The sequence below is a fragment of the Salvelinus fontinalis genome, chromosome 19, assembly GCF_029448725.1.
Source record: "Salvelinus fontinalis isolate EN_2023a chromosome 19, ASM2944872v1, whole genome shotgun sequence".
Taxonomy (NCBI): Eukaryota; Metazoa; Chordata; class Actinopteri; order Salmoniformes; family Salmonidae; genus Salvelinus; species Salvelinus fontinalis.
The window spans coordinates 46,103,166-46,124,127 of NC_074683.1; the positions used below are offsets into that span (position 1 = coordinate 46,103,166).

At 42.0% G+C, this 20,962-nt stretch overlaps 2 protein-coding genes across 3 annotated transcripts; one reads left to right on the forward strand and one right to left on the reverse strand.

Annotated features, from left to right (window-relative positions):
- Positions 1–3,379: 3,379 nt before the first annotated feature.
- Positions 3,380–10,744, reverse strand: LOC129816838 (ATP synthase subunit O, mitochondrial-like). The gene is made up of 7 exons (XM_055871765.1): positions 10,681–10,744; positions 10,168–10,212; positions 9,876–9,986; positions 9,567–9,696; positions 8,788–8,900; positions 6,970–7,056; positions 3,380–3,608 (listed from the first exon to the last, which is right to left on the reverse strand). Exons 1-7 carry the CDS (start codon positions 10,705–10,707, stop codon positions 3,498–3,500), a joined length of 624 nt encoding a protein of 207 aa, XP_055727740.1. The 5' UTR covers positions 10,708–10,744; the 3' UTR covers positions 3,380–3,497.
- Positions 10,745–14,194: 3,450 nt separating this feature from the next.
- LOC129816837 (sodium/myo-inositol cotransporter-like) lies at positions 14,195–20,302 on the forward strand. Of its 2 annotated transcripts, none has more exons than XM_055871764.1 (2): positions 14,195–14,461; positions 16,592–20,302. In XM_055871764.1, exon 2 carries the CDS (start codon positions 16,864–16,866, stop codon positions 19,018–19,020), a length of 2,157 nt encoding a protein of 718 aa, XP_055727739.1. In that variant the 5' UTR covers positions 14,195–14,461; positions 16,592–16,863; the 3' UTR covers positions 19,021–20,302. The 2 variants fall into 2 exon arrangements, with proteins under 2 accessions (XP_055727739.1, XP_055727738.1); XM_055871763.1 differs by having other exon boundaries at positions 14,196–14,461; positions 16,809–20,302.
- Positions 20,303–20,962: the final 660 nt, after the last annotated feature.

The window sequence follows — 20,962 nt, forward strand, 5'->3', positions numbered from 1 at the left end:
CTACCGGTAAACACATTTCCCGAGTTAAACGTTTATGTCCTCAATAACAATTAATAGGTATGAAACACTTTATAGCAGATATATATTTTTTTAAATGTAAAATTTAACGAGGCGAGTCAGTTAAGAACAAATTCTTATTTTCAATGACAGCCTATGAACAGTGGGTTAACTGCCTTGTTTAGGGGCAGAACCTTTCGGTTACTTGCTCAACGCTCTAACCACTAGGCTACCTGCCGCTTCACAAATCCAGAGAGCTAGTTTGTCAGCTGTTGCTCTGACCCAGCGCTACATACCTTATTCAACTCCAGCCACCCAATACATGGACTGTTCTACATGCTACCGTCCGGCAGGCCGTACTGGTGCATCAAGGCTCAGACAGACTCCTAAACAGAGCCTATCCCCTGGCCATAAAACTGTTCATGGCTAACTACTAACTCTGAAAAAAATATCCCTCTCAGAGTATCCACACTGACTCTATGCCCATCCATAGGTCTCAACCTACTCAGACACAACCTATGCTGCTGCTAAAATTACTATTGATTACATGTATTACTCCATTACACTGCTGTCCATTGATTGCCATTCGTATTTGTTTATCCCAACTGGTCACTATTACTCCTGTTTACATGTTCAGTATATATTACCACTAGTATATTACCATAAGTATTTACTGTATATAATCCTAACACCAGTCACTTTTCAGCTGTTTTACAAGTATATCCTACTATATCCTGCATTGTTGGAAAATAGCTCTCAAGGTAGGAATTTAACTATTGTTTTACACCGGTTGTATCCTGTGCACGTTGTGAATAAACGTTGAAACGTTAATCAAGGTTCATGGTAGTTTAATCAGTTGTTTTAGTGATGGCCTATAACATTAGCCGGCACGCCCTGAAACTCGACAGGACTTGTTGGGGTATGCTGCTATGCAGTAAAAAATGAATCATCTAACACATCCACATAATCTAAACATACATTAAAACGGAATTACCAGAGGAATTTAAGCAGTAGGCTATATTGTAGGAGTATGGTGACCCCTAAAGTCTACACAGTCACATGACATTGTGGTCACCAGTGAATAAAGAATATTTTTCATTCAGATGTACAGTGCATCCGGAAAGTATTCAGAAACCTTAACTTTTTTGGCATTCTGTTACATTACAGTCTTATTCCCCCCCAACCCAACCCACACACAATACCCCATAAGGACAAAGTGAAAACAGAAGGACAACCATCTCTACTGCACTCCACCAATCAGGCCTTTATGGTAGAGTGGCCAGACGGAAGCACATGACAGCCTGCTTGGAGAAACCAAGATTGAACTCTTAGGCCTGAATGCCCAGCGTCTCGTCTGGAGGAAACTGGCACCATCCCTACGGTGAAGCATGTTGGGAGCATCATGCAGTTGGGATGTTCTTCAGCGGCAGGGACTGGGAGACTAGTCAGGATTGAGGGAAAGATGAACAGAGCAAAGTACAAAGAGACCCTTGATGAAAACCTGCTCCAGATCGCTCAGGATCTCAGACTGGGGCGAAGGTTCACCTTCCAACAGGACAATTACCCTAAGCCACAGCCAAAACAACACAGAAGTGGCATCGGGACAAGTCTCTGAAAGTCCTTGAGTGGCCCGGACTTGAACCTGATCGAACAACTTGACAGAACTTGAGAGGATCTGCAGACAAATGGAAGAAACTCCCCAAACAGGTGTGTTATACTCAAGACTCGGGGCTGTAATCGCTGCCAAAGTTACTTCAAAGTACTGCATAAAGGGTCAGAACACTTATGTAAATGTGATATTTGTTTATTTTTAATACATTTGCAAGAATTTCTAAAAAACTGTTTTTGCTTTGTCATTATGGGGTGTGTAGATTGAAAGGGGAAAAACAATTTAAATCAATTTTAGAATAAGGCTGTAACGTAACAAAATTTGGATAAAGGAGTCTGAATACTTTCCGAAATCACTGCATCACCAGTGTGGATGTAAAATTGTTAAAGTAGTATGGAGCACACCCCCGACTATGCAGAGAGCATAGTATGAACGGATATACCAAGAAGTGGCAGAGCATATTCCCATGAATGAGAGGAAACACTAATTGCTACATTCTGATATTAATATCTGTTGAAGTCAAAAGAGAGAATACATTTAAGCAATAAGAACGAGGGGTTATACCAAAGATAAGGGCTGTTCTCGCAACACGGAGTGCCTGGATACCACCCTTAGCTGTGATACTGTATATTGGCCATTTACCACAAACCCCCCCAGGGTGCCTTGCTATTATAAACTGGTTACCATCATAATTAAAAAACATAAACAAATACATTTGCATCATATCAGCATCCAGGAGTCAAACTAGTTTGTAATTTTATAATTAAGCTATAGGACCTGAGGTGGTGCGGTATATGGGAAATATACCACGACTAAGGGCTGTTCTTATGTAAGACGCAACACGGTGTGGCTTTGCTACACAGACCCACCCCGAGGAGCCTTATTGCTATTATAAACGGATTAGCACCGTAAGCAGTAAAAATAAATATTTGGTCATACCCATGGTATAGTCGGATATACCATGGCTTTCAGCCAAATCAGAATTCAAGGCTCGAACCACCCAGTTTATAATTGAGATTATGGCACTAGTCTGGTACATCAAATGCATCATAAATGATCCAAGCTGATACAGGCATTTTATATTCCCTCCACCAGCAACAACCAGTCTGCATGGAAACAGAAATTAAAGTCTTTGCTAGGTAAAACTCTGTCTTATCTCAGCTCACTGGTCACCATAGCAACACCCACCCTTAGCATGCGCTCCAGCATTTATATTTCACTAGTCATCCCCAAAGCCAACACCTCCTTTGGCCGCCTTTCCTTCCAGTCCTACCAATGACTGGAACAAATGCAAAAATCCCTGAAGTTGAAGACATAGCTCCCTCACTAACTTCAAGCATCGGCTGTCAGAGCAGCTCACAGATCGCTGCAGCTGTACACAGCCCATCTGTAAATAGCCCATCCAACTACCTACGTCATCCCCATACTTGTTTTGTTTTTTTCTGCTCTTTTGCACACCAGTATTTCTACTTGCACATCTTCATCTGCACATTATCACTCCAGTGTTAATTGCTAAATTGTAATTACTTTGCCACTATGGCCAATTTATTGCCTTACCTCCTTACTTCATTTGCACACACTATATACAGATATTTCTATTGTGTTATTGACTGCACGTTTGTTTATCCCATGTGTAACTCTGTGTTGTTTGTTTCGCACTGCTTTGCTCTATCTTGGCCAAGTCGCAGTTGTAAATGAGAACTTGCTCTCAACTGGCCTACCTGGTTAAATAAAAGGTGGAAAAAAAAGAAAGAAAAAAAACATTACAAAGTGTATGTTACAGAATATTTTATTACGATAACAACTAGACAGGATTTTTGCGGACAAAGCGCTGTATAGGTGGCAGGAAGCAGAGAAACATTCCCATGCTTCTCTGGACGGGGCAATGGACTTAACTATCTCTGATGATCTTGGTCAGTTTGTGGATCTTTGTCTTGGTGGACATGTCCACATACTTATCTCCTATGCTGACAATCATACCACCCAGGATGGATGCGTCAGACTGGAGGAAAGAGAAAAGTAATACAAGTTAAAGCACCATTCAAACCATAGGCATATCAGCATGTTCCAGATTAGTGCTAGCCTGACAGTCCTAAGCCTTTGCATACACCAGGTGTTAGGGAGGGCTGGGCAATATCGACATAATATATCAAAGTATTTTTCTCATTTGACGGTATTTAATGTTTCTGAATAATAAGAGTTCTAGGCTATGCTTTATGGGTAGTGCATGACCCTAGGATGGCAAAACATGAATTCGAAGTGGTTTTAAAAATGGGCTTTCTCCATTCTGATTGCTTCATACTGTTCAACCAAAAATAACAGGACCAAACTGAGAGCGAAGTAGTCCCATTTGTAGAACATTGCACAGGAATCAAAAATCCTCTTTTGTAGCCCCCAACTCTGGTACTCGACCAACGGTTCCCATTTGTAGTTATTTATTACATTTCTGCATTCACTTCCAGCATTTATGAATTTCTTACATTTTCTGCACTAATTTGTTATTACACTGAACAAAAATAAAACGCAACATGTAAAGCGTTGGTCCCATGTATCATGAGCTAAATTTAAAGATCACATTTTTTCAGATGCACAAAAAGCTTCTCTCAAATATTGTGTACAAATCTGTTTAGAACCCCATCACAGCCACGCCAGCCCAGGACCTCTACATCCAGCTTCTTCACCTGCGGGATCATCAGACCAGCCACCCAGACAGCTGATGAAACTGTGGGTTTGTACAACTGAAGAATTTCTGTACAAACTGTCAGAAACCGTCTAAGGGAAGCTCTTGGAGTGCTCGTTGTCCTCACCTGACTGCATTGCGGTGTCGTAACCAGTGGGAAAATGCTCACCTTCGATAGCCACCAAGAAGTGGCCTCTTCACGGATGAATCCCGTTTACAACTGTACCGGGCAGATAGCGTGTATAGTGTCGTGTGGGCGAGCGTTCTGCTGATATCAACGTTGTGAACTGAGTGCCCCACTGTGGGGTTATGGTATGGGCAAGCATAAGCCACGGACAACGAACACAATTGCATTATAGTCAATGGCAATTTGAATGCACAAATGAATGACAAGATCCTGAGGCACATTGATGTGCCATTCTTCTACCGACATCACGTTATGCTTCAGCATGATAATGCACAACCCCATGTCGCAAGGATCTGTACACAATTCCTGGAAGCTGAAAATGTCCCAGTTCTTCCATGACCAGCTTACTCAGACATTTCACTTTTTTTCCCTTCAATTTTTATATTTGCATTCCCAGTCAAGTGAAATCCATAGATTAGGGTCTAATGAATTTATTTCAATTGATTGATTTCCTTATATGAACTGTAACTTGGTAAAATCACTGAAATTGTTGCGTTTATATTTTAGTTCAGTGTAGTTTTATTTTCCTTAACTCTTTTGAAAATGTTCGAATTTTTCTTCCACTGACAAGTATTTTGTGTTGATCGTTGATCAAAAATGACATTCATTTGAAACCCACTTTGTAAAAACAAAATGTTGAGGGCTATGAATACTTTCTGAAGGCACAATTAGAAAATGTCACGACGGAAATAGCAAATGTTGGTCAACTTTCCAAATGTCAACAAAACACACTAGACAAGCTGGGATCTTTTTGTGTCTGTAAAATGCAATTAATGGTAGAATTGCTTTCATGCACAAATGTTGATATAATCATCATATCAAAATAAACTTGGAGTCACGCTATGGTGTTGTGTGGTCCTCCGACTGACTCAGGAAAGATGCAGTTTGTTAGGCTACAGCTGAAATAAATTAACTTCACAGGGTGGTGACAGTGCATGGTGATGAGCTTGATGCTCCTTTCCAATAAATATTGTGAGTCTTATTCTGGCGACATGATCGACGCTTGGCTGCAGTTTACAAATAAAATAATCTTGCTCTTGTCCATAATATGAAATCAAATGTTATTTGCAAATGATTCGTAAACAGGTGTTCACCAACAGTGAAAGGCTTCACCCCCAAAGAATAGAGGGGGAAAAAAGAAATAATCTCATCATGTGGGCGATACCTGCACCTACCATAAAAGGTATTGATCAAAACGGTCACAGGCGAACACAATGGCTAGGCACTCCTCAATTTGGGCATATCCTCTCCTTTAGATCCATCTCCCTTGCTCTTTGTAAGAGGTGAGTCAGGTTGTGGTTTAGTCCTGCACGGCTTCTTCCAATGTAGCACCACAGTCGTATACCAGGATGTCATCAGTCATAACGCTTATTCCTGGCAGTCCCTGAAGTGCATCCTGTTGCCTTTGCTGATATTAGTCTGCAGCTGGTTTCACTCCAAAAAGGTAACCAACCTTGTCCATCGGTATCTACCATTGGGGGTCCAAAATGTGGTGAGGTAACTTTTCCCTTCATCCAAACAGCATACCTGCCAGTACTCATTTTTTTGCATCCATTCACAAAAATATTTGTTTTTTCCAGGCTAGGGAGTACCTCTTCAATGGTATGTATTTGGTCATGTACCCTACATAAGGCTTTGTTCAGGGCACTTGGATCAAGACAGACTTATTTTGCCTGGCTTTTCCACCACAATCATGTTGCTTATCCACTTAGTAGGTTTGGTGACCTTCGTATTGACACCCTGTTCCTCCATTGAATCAACAGCCTTTATTATCGTTTCCTTCAGTGGAGTGGGGATTTGGCGGGGAAGTTGTTGAACTGGTCTGACAGACTCTTCCACCACTAGGTAGAGCTCACCTCACAGATATTCCAACCCTTCAAAAATGTCCTCAAACTGTTTCAGTATTGTCTCTGAGGTGTTCAAGTATGATGGGACATTTAGTTTTTCTTTAGTGGTGACATGATGAACAACATGTTGGTGGTTGAGCTGTATTAACGTAAGCTTTTCACATGTTTCTGCTGAAAGGAGAGGCTTTTGCAAGGTTTTCACCATTTGGAACTTTAGCACATAGGTTTCCGCATCATGATTGGCTTGTAGTTCACACTCCCCTACTGGTGAAATAACCAAGCCATTGTACAGCCTTAGCCTTGCTTGGTTGTGGCTGGAGAGCATGTGCCAAGACCAAATCGGGCACTTTCGCTATATAACTAAAAATGCGTGTATGGCAAAACCATCAGTAGAGTTTAAAATGCTATTTTCTATTCACTACATGAGAATTTAACTGCAAGTTATTTATGTGCACTACGTCATCACGCACAGCCTTTTAGCCACAACTAATCAATTTGATTTAAACACATCTCTGGTGGAAAAAAAAAAAAGAAGTGTGAATGAATACCAGTATATATTTTTAACAGTTTACCGCCCTGCCCTACCAGGAGTTGACGGGAGATAAATCCTTATTGTGCCACCGAGGACACAAATTGAGTATGGTCTCACCTTGGTCTCTAGTATGAGAGTCTCTCCCTTTGCCAGGAAGCCGTTCAGAGCCACCTTCAGCTCTGCCAGGTTAGCTTCATCCAGGGGCTGTGTCATACACACAAAGATCAAATCAAACACTATAATAACTAATATGGAACTTGGTTTGACAACTATATACAGTTGAAGTCGGAAGTTTACATACACTTAGGTTGGAGTCATTAAAACTCGTTTTTCAACCACTCCACAAATTTCTTGTCAACAAACTATAGTTTTGGCAAAGCAGTTAGGACATCTACATTGTGCATGACAAGTAATTTTTCCAAAAAATCGTTTAGAGATTATTTCACTGTATCACAATTCCAGTGGGTCAAATGTTTAAAAACACTAAGTTGACTGTGCCTTTAAACAGCTTGTAAAATTCCAGATAATGATGTCATGCATTAGAAGCTTTGATAAATGATGTCAATTAGCCTGAGTCAATTGGAGGAGTACATGTAGATGTATTTCAAGGCCTACCTTCAAAATCAGTGCCTCTTTGCTTGACATCATGGGAAAATCAAAAGAAATCCGCCAAGACCGCAGAAAAAAAATTGTTGACCTCCACAAGTCTGGTTCATCCTTGGTAGCAATTTCCAAACGCCTGAAGGTACCACAATCATCTGTACAAACAATAGTACGCACGTATAAACACCATGGGACCACGCAGCCATCACATCGCTCAGGAAGGAGGCGTGTTCTGTCTCCGACAGATGAACGTACTTTGGTGCGAAAAGTGCAACTCAATCCCAGAACAACAGCAAAGGACCTTGTGAAGATGCTGGAGGAAACAGGCACAAAAGTATATATATCCACAGTAAAACGCGTCCTATATCGACATAACCTGAGAGGCTGCTCCGCAAGGAAGAAGCCACTGCTCCAAAACCACCAAAAAAAAGCCAGACTAGTTTGCAACTGCACATGGGGAAAAATATCATACTTTGAGAAATGTCCTCTGGTCTGATGAAACAAAAATAGAACTGTTTGGCCATAATGACCATCATTATGTTTGGAGGAAGAAGGAGGAGGCTTGCAAGTCAAAGAACACCATCCCAACCGTGAAGCACGGGGGTGGCAGCATCATGTTGTGGGGGTGCTTTGCTGCAGGAGGGACTGGTGCACTTCACAAAATAGATGGCTTCATGAGAAAGTCAACTTATGTGGATATTGAAGCAACATCTCAAGACATCAGTCAGGAAGTTAAAGCTTGGTCGCAAATGGGTCTTCCAAATGGACAATGACCCCAAGCATGCTTCCAAAGTTGTGGGAAAATGGCTTAAGGACAACAAAGTCAAGGTATTGGAGTGGCCATCACAAAGCCCTGACCTCAATCCTATAGAATATTTGTGGGCAGAACTGAAAAAGAGTGTGCGAACAAGGAGGCCTACAAACCTGACTCGGTTACACAAGCTCTGTCAGGAGGAATGGGCCACAATTCACCCAACTTATTGTGGGAAGCTTGTGGAAGGCTACCTGAAACATTTGACCCAAGTTAAACAATTTAAAGGCAATGCTACCAAATACTAATTGAGTGCATGTAAACTTCTGACCCACTGGGAATGTGATGAAAGAAATAAAACATTAAATAAATCATTCTCTCTACTATTCATCTGACATTTCACATTCTTAAAATAAAGTGAGATCCTAACTGACCTAAAACAGGGAATTTTTTACTAGGATTCAATTTCAGGAATTGTGGAAAAACTGAGTTTAAATGTATTTGGCTAAGGTGTATGTAAACTTCCGACTTCGACTGTACAACCACAGTGTGCATGTGTGTATGGTGGTGGGTCACCGTACATGTGCGGTGGTGACAGTGCAGATGACCTCGCCACGGTGAGCGCTCATCATTTTCGCAAAGGCGCCAACGACATCTGCGGTCAGGGTCAGGCGACCATTATCTGCCAACACAGCTGAGGAGGAAAGGGGAACAATGAAACATCAGTGGCTTAGCCAGTAGCCACAAATAACATTTGCACAAACTGCATTTGCATTCAGTAACATTAGTAAGGGTGACGATGTTCTCATAACAAAAGCACAAATACTCAACTATTTCTCCTAATCTCTCCTTTGTATCACTAGTTAATTAAGATCATTAGTGAGCAGTAAACAGTACTCTTAGCTGACATTTACTTTATATTCCGGTATCAACTAGCCAACCAAAAAGGTAGGTTGTCACTACTTACCACAGACAAAGTCATTACTACAATTTCTCTTAAAATTTGATTTTAAGCCTAAAATGTAACCACATTGCTAACCTCATGCCTAACTCCAACCTTAAATGTAGACCAAAAAGCACATTTTTGTTTTCATGAATTTACACAACTTTGACTGCGTCTGTGGTAACTAGTGGAGACAAAAAAAAGGTATGGAGTGACATCCATATCGCTTTTTCCAGTTCAGATGGTCAAGAGAGTCAGAAGACAAGTAAATTAATCAGTTTGGTAGATAAGGCTCTTGACAGCAGAAAAACAATGTCATCCTCCCCAAACCAGACCCATTTATTTGTCTTACACAACAGCAGTTTCCAGAACAAGAGTGCACTGTGGAGTATGACTTAGTTAGGCTGGGCGACTCACTGATGAGGTTAACTGTTATTGGGGAGAGATTCGCCTTAGTCATGGCAGCACCAAAGAACTTCAGCTTGAGGCTGCGCTTGACATGAGGGTTCATCACAATACTGGACAGCTTGGGGTCCTTGATCAGAACCTGGTTGAGAGAATGAAAAGACAGAGAGAAAGAGAGCTGGTCAAAAATGATAGTGGCTGCAGTCAGTGCCTAACAAACTAATGTATGTTTCCCTAGTTAATAGAGAGTGTATATACACATTACACACAAGTGGACAGAGAGTACTAAGACAGGAGAGAGAGGTGCAGTGGTTAACTCACCGACAACGTCCTCATCTCCTTCTCGACTTGTTCCAGTTTCTTCTGCTTGCTGGCAGCAGAGAACAGGGCTGTGGCATAGCGGCCTCCGACCCCATACACGTCGATGGGGGGCTAAAATAGAAAACGGACACAAACATAAGCAATAACCAACCACGTACTTGAACCACAGACATTGCTCAAGCTGTAGCGTGCGTGATAATCATATTACCAAAGGACATGATCAGTCATAGAACAGAATATTGCACTGATCAGATGACAAGGGTAATTTGAAGTTGAACTTCATAATTCTTACCCTGATCAAAGCTTGTCGGAGAACCGATGTGCTGAATTGACGCACCTGAAGAAGGATAGAGATGATAAAGGAAATTATTAATACATAACAGTGACGTCTGGAGTGCAGTAGCTGTTAGTTTGCTAATGAAGATAACTTGCTAACTATCAAAATCGTTTTGAACTAGCAAAAAATCTTGACCACATTTTCTACAATGTCATGCGCATGTCTTATGGACAACAGTAAACAGTAATGTCATTGCTCCGTAGCAAAATAACAAATAAGCATAACTAGGTAGCTAGCTATATTCAACAAGCTAGTGGGCTGTCATTAACATTAGCTAGTTAACGGTAGCGGAGCGGGCTTGTCAAGTTCACAGAAGGCCTCGCGTGTTGTGCGTTGATAACTAGTTCTGCACGGCATCAAAACAATGCACATTGATCCATTTTGTGCCAATTAATAATATACATACATTCTCAAATTAAAAACCCAGCCATGAATCGCATAACATTCACGTTCATCCGAAAGTCATACCTGCAGCCCCAGTCCTAATGCTGCCATTTTCTTCAGACTGTAGGTCAACTTCTGCGCATGAAAGCTGGTCGCAAAAGAAACACGTATATTCTGAAGCGAGAAGCATTATGGGAAACGTAGTTCGTATGTCGATATAGTGGAAATGTACTTCCTAAAAGTGTGGCATATGGATAAGCAGCTCAGACAAGCCCTAAAAATATGTTGTGGAGCACTCAGGACCTCCTCGGTGGCAGCAATGCAGGTACAGTTGGGAGAGATGCCATTAAAGTTAAGATAGACAGCAACTAACCATGACATATGGGTAAATCTAAAAGGACACAAGATTGCATATCCTACAAAAAAAGGTACTCCTAGAGTAATGGGAAAGTGAACAAAATTTGAGCACAAGTTTTGGGTGGATAGGCAATGGCACGGCGAGAGAAATGGGGTTGATTGGGAAGGAGGTTAGCCCCTCTGTGTGTCTTCCTGCTATCCCACTGGTTGCACAGGAGGTTGGTGGCACCTTAATTGGCTTGTGGTAATGGCTGGAGAGGAGTAAGTGTGATGGTATCAAATACATCAAACACATGGTTTCCAAGTGTTTGCCATTCGATTTGATACATTCCAGCGATTATTGTGAACCGTCATGCCCTCCTCCACTGCTTGGTTGCTCCCTCAGCCAGGGATAGAGCTAGGGTGCTTGAGAGGGTAAGTTGTTAAGGAAGGAGTAGATTCTGTTGTAAGTGAACATTTAAAAACACAATACTATGCTTTCTTGAATATATTCACAGATGGATCTATAGACCCTAAAACTGGGAGGACAGGTGCAGCTTTTAGTGTTCCTGAGTCTAAGTTGGCAGTGACAAAATGAACAAAGGATTATTTATCTGTTTACACAATGGAGTTGCTGGCCATACTCTTGGTTGCAGAGTCGGTGGAGGAGGTGAGGCCAGACAGGGTAGTCATCTACTCTGACTCCTGTGCAGCACTGATAAGATTAAATTAATTTGTGTCTCAGAGCAGACGGGATGTGTTGTATGAGGTTTTGCAGTGCTTGTATAGGGTGAGACAGATTGTGGTATTTGTGATGTTCCTGTGGGCACCAGCTCATGTGGGAGTAGAGGGGAATGAGGAGGTGGATGTTATCGCCAAGCAGGCTCTTAAACATCCTAATGTTGAGATGGAATTGTCAATCAGTAAAGAAGAAGCCAAGGGGTTGATAAAAACAGTAGTTAAAAAGAAATGGCAAGAGTTGTGGAAAAGGAAGAGAAAGGGAAGACACCTGTATAAGATACAGGAAAATGTGGGGGCAGGGAGGTCCTCAGGTCGAGAGAGAAGGGAGGAGTGTGTAATCAGAGACTGGGACACACAAGGCTCAATAGTGTGTCCTACCTTTGAAATTGGTAGAACATCTGCAGACTGGGAGGTGTGATCATTGTCAGGAGGAGATGGAGACAGTGGAACACGTTCTATTTCAGTACCAGCAATATGGGAGGGAAATGAAGTGATTGTTATTAGATTTAACGAGTAATAGGGTTGAAGAGCCAACATTAAGTGAACTGCTGGGGAAATCTTCAGGGGATGTAGTATTTAATTATGCATTTCGTTTCCTTAGGGAGATGAGAATATTAGGTAGGATTTAGACCTTCCCTGTCTCTGGTCCACACTCCAGTCCAGTTGGTGGCGGTAAAGGCACCTTAAAGTTGGTTGCCAACCGCCATAAAAAATACAGAGAAGAAGAAGAATTTACTTCCTAAACCTAAAAAAATAGTAAGTGGAAATTCACTGTCCTTGTCAGATACACTTTGGCAGAAAAGCAACCAATTTAATTTGTTTAAGCTATGTGGCTCAGTTGGTAGTGCATGGCGTTTGGAACATCAGGGTTGTGGGTTTGGTCCCCCATAGTACAAAAATGTATGAAGTCGGTCTGGATAAAAGCGTTTGCTAAATGACTAAAATGTAAATGTGTGGGACAATACTATTTTCTCATCAAGGCCATATAGTTGGCTACTTATCAGGTTCTCAGAAAGTGTTAAAAATTAGGCCTATGTAATTAAAATAGGAGCTCTGTTTTATATAAAGCTTATAAGTGCATTCTTGCTGATATCACCTCATGTATGTATTGACACAGGCCTAGTTGTCCCAACATAACCTGTATGAAGATACTGTCAGACTGTGTCAGTATGTAGTTTAGGGGCCGAGTGTAGATGGATCCACATTGTTTAAGCATTATGTATTTCATACTCACAGATGCGCAGTGACACAGCCAAAGTGGCTTCTCCAGACATCTTATGCACCTTTCACCATGATAAAACATGCCACTTATGTGTGTGCTGAACTGAAGGGTTTATCATTGCATACAGGTCAACATATCTTGACTAAGGTATAATTTTAATAGTCTTAAATTTGTCACGTCCTACATCAGACAGAGTCTATTTATTTATCAGAGAGAATGGCAGGAGCTAGTAACTAATCAAAAGGCGTAAGGTTACCTGTGTGGTTCCTACACCTGTGCCCAACGATTGAATACCAGTACACTGTAAATTGACGTAAATGATGGACGCACTGAATGGGAGACCCAGCTGTCACTGTATTGTGTTATTGAGACAGCAAATAACTTTAATAACTTATCAAATGCATCCCGTTTATCTCCCCCATATGCTATGACATTACATTTTAGATAGATGCATGAGTTGTATGTAGCCTGTTAATAGGTCAGATTAGGCTATATGCCGATATACATTTCTGGAAAGTTGAACACTTTGAAGGAAGAGTACAAGGGTTTTACAAGTTAATATATCCAAAAGTGCCAGTTTCTAGATTGTTCAGTTATTACCATTCCACTGTTAAAGCTCATTATCAACCAGGATATGTAAACTAGTCGGTTAATTAGGCAAAGTGGGGTTTAAGGCAATTTCGACCTAAGTAGCCTAACAGGTTCACTTACAGTAGCATGCATTCTGAGTCGGTTGTTATCCGAAAAATTCAATTGCGTCTCAAAACAATACGGTATTTCAAATCCAGGCTACTAGAATTAGAAGAATAACCAATGGGCGTGTTGCATTTGAAACGTCACATGTGTTTTACCAAAGATTGTGGATAAACTAACAAGATACTACATGTCTCCTCGCCCTAACAATGGGAGTCGTCCACAAAGCGGACGACTGTCTAGCGCCCGCCAATACGTTCTTTGGATTGCTGTATAAATCTCACTATTGTAATTAAAAAAATATTCGACCAGGGTTGTTGACGTCAACCGACTGTATGGAGAGAGATGCTATGCTACTAGCCTCATGTCATGAATATGCATATACATCTCGAGGCAACTCAAATGTGTTTTTCTCAAAGTAGCCGGGATGTCACGTGTCCAAAGCAGTACATCAGTAACAACTTAAGCATTACGAAACTTCTATCAATCAAATAAACCTCACGTAGCAAATAAGCCATTTATTTTTTTGTTGACCAAATTCGACACTCTCATTGAGCTACATACAAAACCTAATGATTTTCCGCCGAGTTGGGCCTCTCTCTTCCGCTTCCTCTCTGGTATTACACATGAAGGGCGTGGCAATGGGGAAGAAGCAGAGTCGATGCTTATAAAGTGCAGCTAGCTACCTTGTGTGTTAAAACTAATTGCTCCGAAACAGAGGACACGAACTATCGCTACATCGGAAGAACTGACGCAGGAAGAGACACATACATACTGTTGCCAGAAAAGCAGGCTCAGACAGTCGCATCCTGAACTTGTGGTTTGATGTAGCCTACATTAGCTACAATATAGCGGAGTATTGTAATTGCAATGGTGAGTGTGTATTTTTGTGATGGCCGCCCGTTTTAATTTGTAGCCTAGATAATGTAACTGACGCTAGAAAAGCAGAAGGGACAAAAGATGGTGATGGAGAAAGTTTATAAAGCAGGTCGAGCGCTTAATTTACTATTGTGCATTGAATATAGGCTACTAGGTCAGGGTCCTATTCTATTTGACGAATTCAACCACACTTGTTTTACTCAAACTACGACGAGACTACATATATGGCCTACCTCAATTAGATATACCCTCCTTGCAATGCGGAAGATGCGCGTAGTCTTTTTCTAGAATATTCCGCCGCTGTTGTGTAGCGTGCCACATGTCGTGATAATACTTTGACTATATTGCACTGATCCTCATATCTCTCTTACAAGTATCATGTTGATACCATTTCTTCAAAGTAGATAAGGCCAACTTTCACGAGCTGTCTTTGTCCCTCGTAGTTGTGCATATTCCTCTCTCATGCGGTCTGTGTATTTAGCGTAGATTTGTATATAATGACAAGATGCTCATGTCTATGCCTAGACAATGGGAGCCGTCCCAAAGGCGGGAAGACAAGTTGGGTCAAAAATAAGGCCATAGAAATGCATTGTGCTTGTTTTGGAAAGATATTGACAAGAGTGGAACCTCTTTCTCTCTGAGCTGGGACGAAAACTAGCGCAATGGATTATGGTCATTGTAGTTAATTACCACGTTTCTGCGCTGAACTAGGTAGAATATTTGCTTAATGAAAACTACATTTCTCGTTTATTATTTGATTTCTTTCTAGAGGAACGGCACGTTCGGCTCAAAATAAATAAAATGTATTTCAAGTATTTGAATCGACGTTGGTCAATTAGCTGTTTTAAAAACAACAAACAATATTGCGGCAACAAACCCAAAAATTGGTTAAATCGGTCAGCACTAGCTGTAGACGATGATGCTGAAGGTGACCAGAAATATTAATCTAAAATATCGTATTGTCTATTAAATAATTAGCAATGCTTGCCTCTGGCATAATGACTTGGTTGGGGGGTGATGATGTAATCATAATGCGTCTGTCATGATTGAAAATGATTGTGTAATACATGAGTGATTTTATTTGTATATTTTTATATATATTTTAAAAATATAATTACTCCTTATTTAAACACTAGGCTATGTAGGCATTTTTGATCTCTTCACATGGACTGAGCTGCTAGACTTTTTGGTTTGAAGCTCTGAGATGGACATGGCTCTTTCTCTTTTAGGTTTAGCCACTATTTAAGAGATTGGAGTGAGGGCTTGAGAAAGTTACTGTAAATATGGTTTTTAAATCTGTTACCATGCCCAGTTTGAGTGTGACTAAAGTCATCTGATCAAGCTCTGTTTTGATGACATGTTTCTCAGAAATGTTGCGTGTGTCCCACTCGGAAAGTATTCAGACCCCTTGACTTTTTCCACATTTTGTTACATTACAGCCTTATTCTAAAATGTAACTAAATTGTTATATTTCCTCGTCAATCGACAAACAATACCTCATAATGACAGAAACAGATTTTTTTTCAATGTTTACAAATGTATTAAAAATTAACAACTGAAATATCACATTTACATAAGTATTCAGACCCTTTGCTATGAGACTCGAAATTGAGCCTAGGTGCATCCTGTTACCATTGATCATCCTTGAGATGTTTATACAACTTGATTGGAGTACACCTGTGGTAAATTCGATTGATTGGACATGGTTTGGAAAGGCACAAATGTCTATAGAAGGTCCAAATCAATGTGTAAATAGCTGTGCATCGACGCTCCCCATCCAACCTAACGGAGCTTGAGGATCTCCAGAGAAGAATGGGAGAAACTCCCCAAATACAGGTGTGCCAAGCTTAGTGTCATACCCAAGACTTGAGGCTGTAATCACTGCCAAAGATGATAACAAAGTACTGAGTAAAGTATCTTAATACTTATGTAAATGTGATTAAGTTTATTTTTAATACATTTGCATAAATGTCTAAACCTGTTTTTGCTATGTCATTATGGGGTATTGTGTGTAGATTGAGAGGGGGGGACAATTTAATCAATTTTAGAATGTGTCACCTTTCTTGGTTCCCATCTGACACAGGCTCTAATCAGGTGTTTGTCTTTGTCTTTGCTGTCTTGCAGGAATGTAAACTCTAGGCTATACTAGACCAGAGGCCTGCTGCATCCTCCCTTAAAACTAGTGTTCTCAGTGCAGGTGGATTACACCCCCAAATGCAGACACCCCTAGTGAATTTGACCTGACGGTGGATACTACAGCTTCCACCCAGACAGCAAACCAAAGGATAGAGAATTTTTATTGCCCTTCTGTTACGCTAAAACTTGGCTTTGACTTTTGCAGGGTTCAAGGGAGTTTTTCAGCCGTTTTGAACCAGTGGTTCCGTTTAGCACTCACAATGAAGATGGGTACAGCTGTCATGGAGGCAGCAGACATTGCTGTGGTGGTGCTGTACTTCATCCTGGTGCTGAGCATCGGGTTCTTCGCCATGTGGAAGGCCAACCGGAGCACGGTGAGCGGATACTTCCTTGCGGGACGCTCCATGACGTGGTGGGTGATCGGAGCATCCCTGTTTGTCAGCAACATCGGCAGTGAACACTTCATAGGCCTGGCTGGGTCGGGAGCAGCCAGCGGCTTTGCTGTGGGAGCATGGGAGTTTAACGCTCTTCTCCTGCTGCAGCTGCTGGGCTGGGTCTTCATACCTGTGTATATCCACTCTGGTGTGTACACCATGCCGGAGTACCTGTCCAAACGTTATGGGGGCAATAGGCTAAAGGTGTACTTTGCTTCCCTTTCTGTGCTGCTCTACATCTTCACCAAGATCTCTGTGGACTTGTATGCCGGGGCGCTTTTCATCCAGGAGTCACTGGGCTGGAATCTCTACCTGTCCATCATTCTGCTCATTAGTATGACCGCACTGCTTACGGTCACCGGCGGCCTGGTTGCGGTCATGTACACAGACACCCTCCAGGCAGTGCTGATGATTGGTGGAGCTCTCAGCCTGACCATCATCAGCCTGATCAAGGTCGGTGGTCTTGAAGGGGTTCGGACCAAGTACATGCTAGCTGTCCCAAATGTAACGGCTATCCTGGCCAGTGGGAACTTCACCCACTCACCCTCCTGCCGCATCGAGCCCAAGCCAGACTCCCTGAGGATCCTCCGGGGCCCGCTGGATGAGGACATCCCCTGGCCTGGCTTCCTCTTAGGTCAAACCCCAGCTTCCATCTGGTACTGGTGTGCTGACCAGGTCATCGTCCAGAGGGTGCTGGCTGCTAAGAACCTCGCCCACGCCAAGGGCTCCACGCTGATGGCTGGCTTCCTGAAGGTCCTGCCCATGTTTATTATCGTTATCCCCGGGATGATATCCCGGATCTTGTTTGCAGACGAGATAGCCTGCATTGGGCCAGAGCACTGCCTGGCTGTGTGTGGCTCTAAGGCGGGGTGCTCCAATATCGCCTACCCGCGGCTGGTTATGGCAGTGATGCCTGTGGGACTGCGAGGGCTGATGATGGCTGTGATGATTGCGGCTCTCATGAGTGATCTGGACTCCATCTTTAACAGTGCTAGCACCATCTTCACCCTGGACATCTACCAGAGTGCTAGGCGTGGTGCGTCCCATAAAGAGCTGTTGTTGGTGGGCCGGCTGTTCGTGGTGTTCATGGTGGTTATCAGCATCGCCTGGGTCCCTGTCATCATTGAGATGCAGGGTGGCCAGATGTACTTGTACATACAGGAAGTAGCCGGATACCTAACCCCGCCCATTGCCGCCCTCTTCCTGCTGGGTGTGTTCTGGAAGCGCTGCAACGAAAGGGGTGCATTCTGGGGTGGTATGACCGGGTTTGCGCTGGGTACCACCCGGCTGATCTTGGCGTTTATTTACCGAGAGCCTCCCTGTGACCAGCCAGACGACAGGCCTTTCTTCATCACACATGTCCACTACATGTATGTGGCTGCTGGGCTGTTCTGGGTGTCTGGACTGGTGGCTGTGGTCGTCAGTCTCTGCAACCCTCCTCCAGATAAGGAGCAGATCCGCACCACCACATTATGGGGCCTGCGTAACATGGGAAAGCTTCTCCTCAAAGACTGTGAGGAGATGTACAAGCTGACGGATAAGAGCCCTTTGCAGTTGAATGGGAATGGCGGCCTCTATAAGGATCTGCCCCCAGACATCTGCAATGCTAGGTGTCTAGATGGGGAGGACGTCAAGCTGCTAGCTCCGCCTTCTGACTTTGACCCTGCGACTCCCAGCGGCGAGACAACCCCGGAAATGACACTAGCAACGCCCACCACCCAGTTTGATAACGGGCACCCAGGGCTAGTGCATGCAGAGGAAGGTTGTGGGGATGAGGAGGGTGGGAGGTGCATGCAGCTGTTGGAGTGGTTCTGTGGGTTTAAGGAAGCGGCATATGATGCCCATCCCAAAAGGACAGTGGAGGACGAGAAAGCCGTTATGGAGATGCTGTACGAGCCACCCAGAACCAAACTGCTGCTCAACTGTGGCCTGTTTCTCGTCTGCTCATTGGGAATATTCCTATTTGTCTACTTTTCTCTATAGACTGGGCCAAAGGAGGGGTTGTTGGGGATTGTTTCAAGGGAAGTTACAATTTTCTAATATTTTATGAATCTGAAGTTTAATATTTACAGTGCAGCTTCCTAACAAGGATTCACTAAGCTTTTTGAAATCATTCTTTTGAAACGATTGAATCTTCTGTCTTGTCTCATAAAACTCCCGAACCTCTTCAACTCTATCCTGTACTTGTCATTTTTGTAAAGTGCTTGTTGTTAATGTGACTGACATATCTATTGTGATTTATAGAACTGTGGTATTCTATTTGAATGTGTTTGGTGACATTAGCATTATTTATATTCACTTTTTATATTTCCTTGAGGAACAGTTGTTTCTGTGCTAAAAGTGTTATTGGGACCATTGACTTTGTAGTGATGTTAGCTATAGCACACCCATATATCTGAATGTCTATGTACTTTGAAAATGTACTGTATGTGGTATACGAATAGTGTGTTCAGACTTTCCATGTACTACTATGTTACTATATCCTTATCAGCACAATTGGTTAAGATGGGTGAATTCCTTGTTTATTACAGCTTAGTGTGCTGCTGTGTTATTCCACCAGCTCTTCTATTGAGAAAGTTTAAGAAACCATTTTAAGGCCTTTTTGTTATGCAGAGATTACCTCAGTTACACTAAAGCCACCACCCTCTACCACAGATGGAGAATACAACTCATAAGTGTTTTCCCTTCCTAATAGCATTATATATGGTGATTGCAAATGCTTAGAATTTTTACCAAATTATTTAGTTAATGTTTGTCCTATTACTTTTTATTTTCTGATGTTTCCAATTCCTAAGAATACCCAGGTGAGTTGCTGTAGAATGTGTAAAAATGATTTTCTTAAGTATAAAGATGAAAGTTTGTCAACATGAAAAACTCTACTTTTTATTATAGACTTATTGTAGCATTGCAAGGAATGGAACATACAGTATCAATGCTCGTAGTTTGTCATGTGTTTATGATTAGGTTAATATTTGCAATTTCCTACTGTTTGTCTGAATGTTGTATCTTCCACAGTTAATGTCATGCCATTTGTACAGTAAGCTATTTTGGTAACTTAGTGGCAGAACACTAAACCAAGCCCTGTTTTTTGTGTCTTTTGTTTGACCTTTATTTATACTGAACAAAAATTATAAGCTGACAAGGTAAAAATCTGTCGTTCTGACCCTGAAGAAGGCAGTTAACCCACTGTTCCTAGGCTGTCATTGAAAATAAGAATTTGTTCTAAACTGACTTGCCTAGTTAAATAAAGGTAAAATAAACACAACATGCATTTGAGTGAAACCTCTTACCAAATGTGTCTTAGTGTTCAATGCTGAAGAAAATGTTTTTGTTTTACAAGAAGACAAAACAATGCTAATTTGAGCAGTGAATGCTATGGTTATTATTAAGCCTTGCTATTAATTGGCTAATGTTTTGTAGTGAAATAGTGGCAACTCTTCAATAGCGTACCTAATGGAGATTCATTTGCAAAGTAGACATGCAATTTCAGACCTTTACTTGTTTTGCTGAAAATTAAAGCTTCGCTAACCATCCCTGTTCCGAGTCTGATAAAAGGAGGATTACAGGTGGACTACACCGCTCGCGTCGCAAAATAAATTTTGAAATCTATATTATTGCACCCACACTGCTCACGCTCGCCAACGAGCGTCTGCGTTGCTAAGGGCTAAAATAGAAGTCTGTTCTATTTCTGACGCAGATCCCGCTGCTAGTCCTGCTTCTCCCATCTCCTCATTGGTTTATAGAAGCAGGTACCCACATGCCATCTCCTTATTGGTTATACCCAAGTGGGTGACTGAAGACGAACAAGGTCAGTGGCGGTAATGCACCTAATTTATGAAAGTTGCCAATCGCATTATAAAGTCAAGAGAAGAAAAGGCCCGGAAGGATGAGAGATGACTAGAAATGATTCGGTTTACCATTTTAT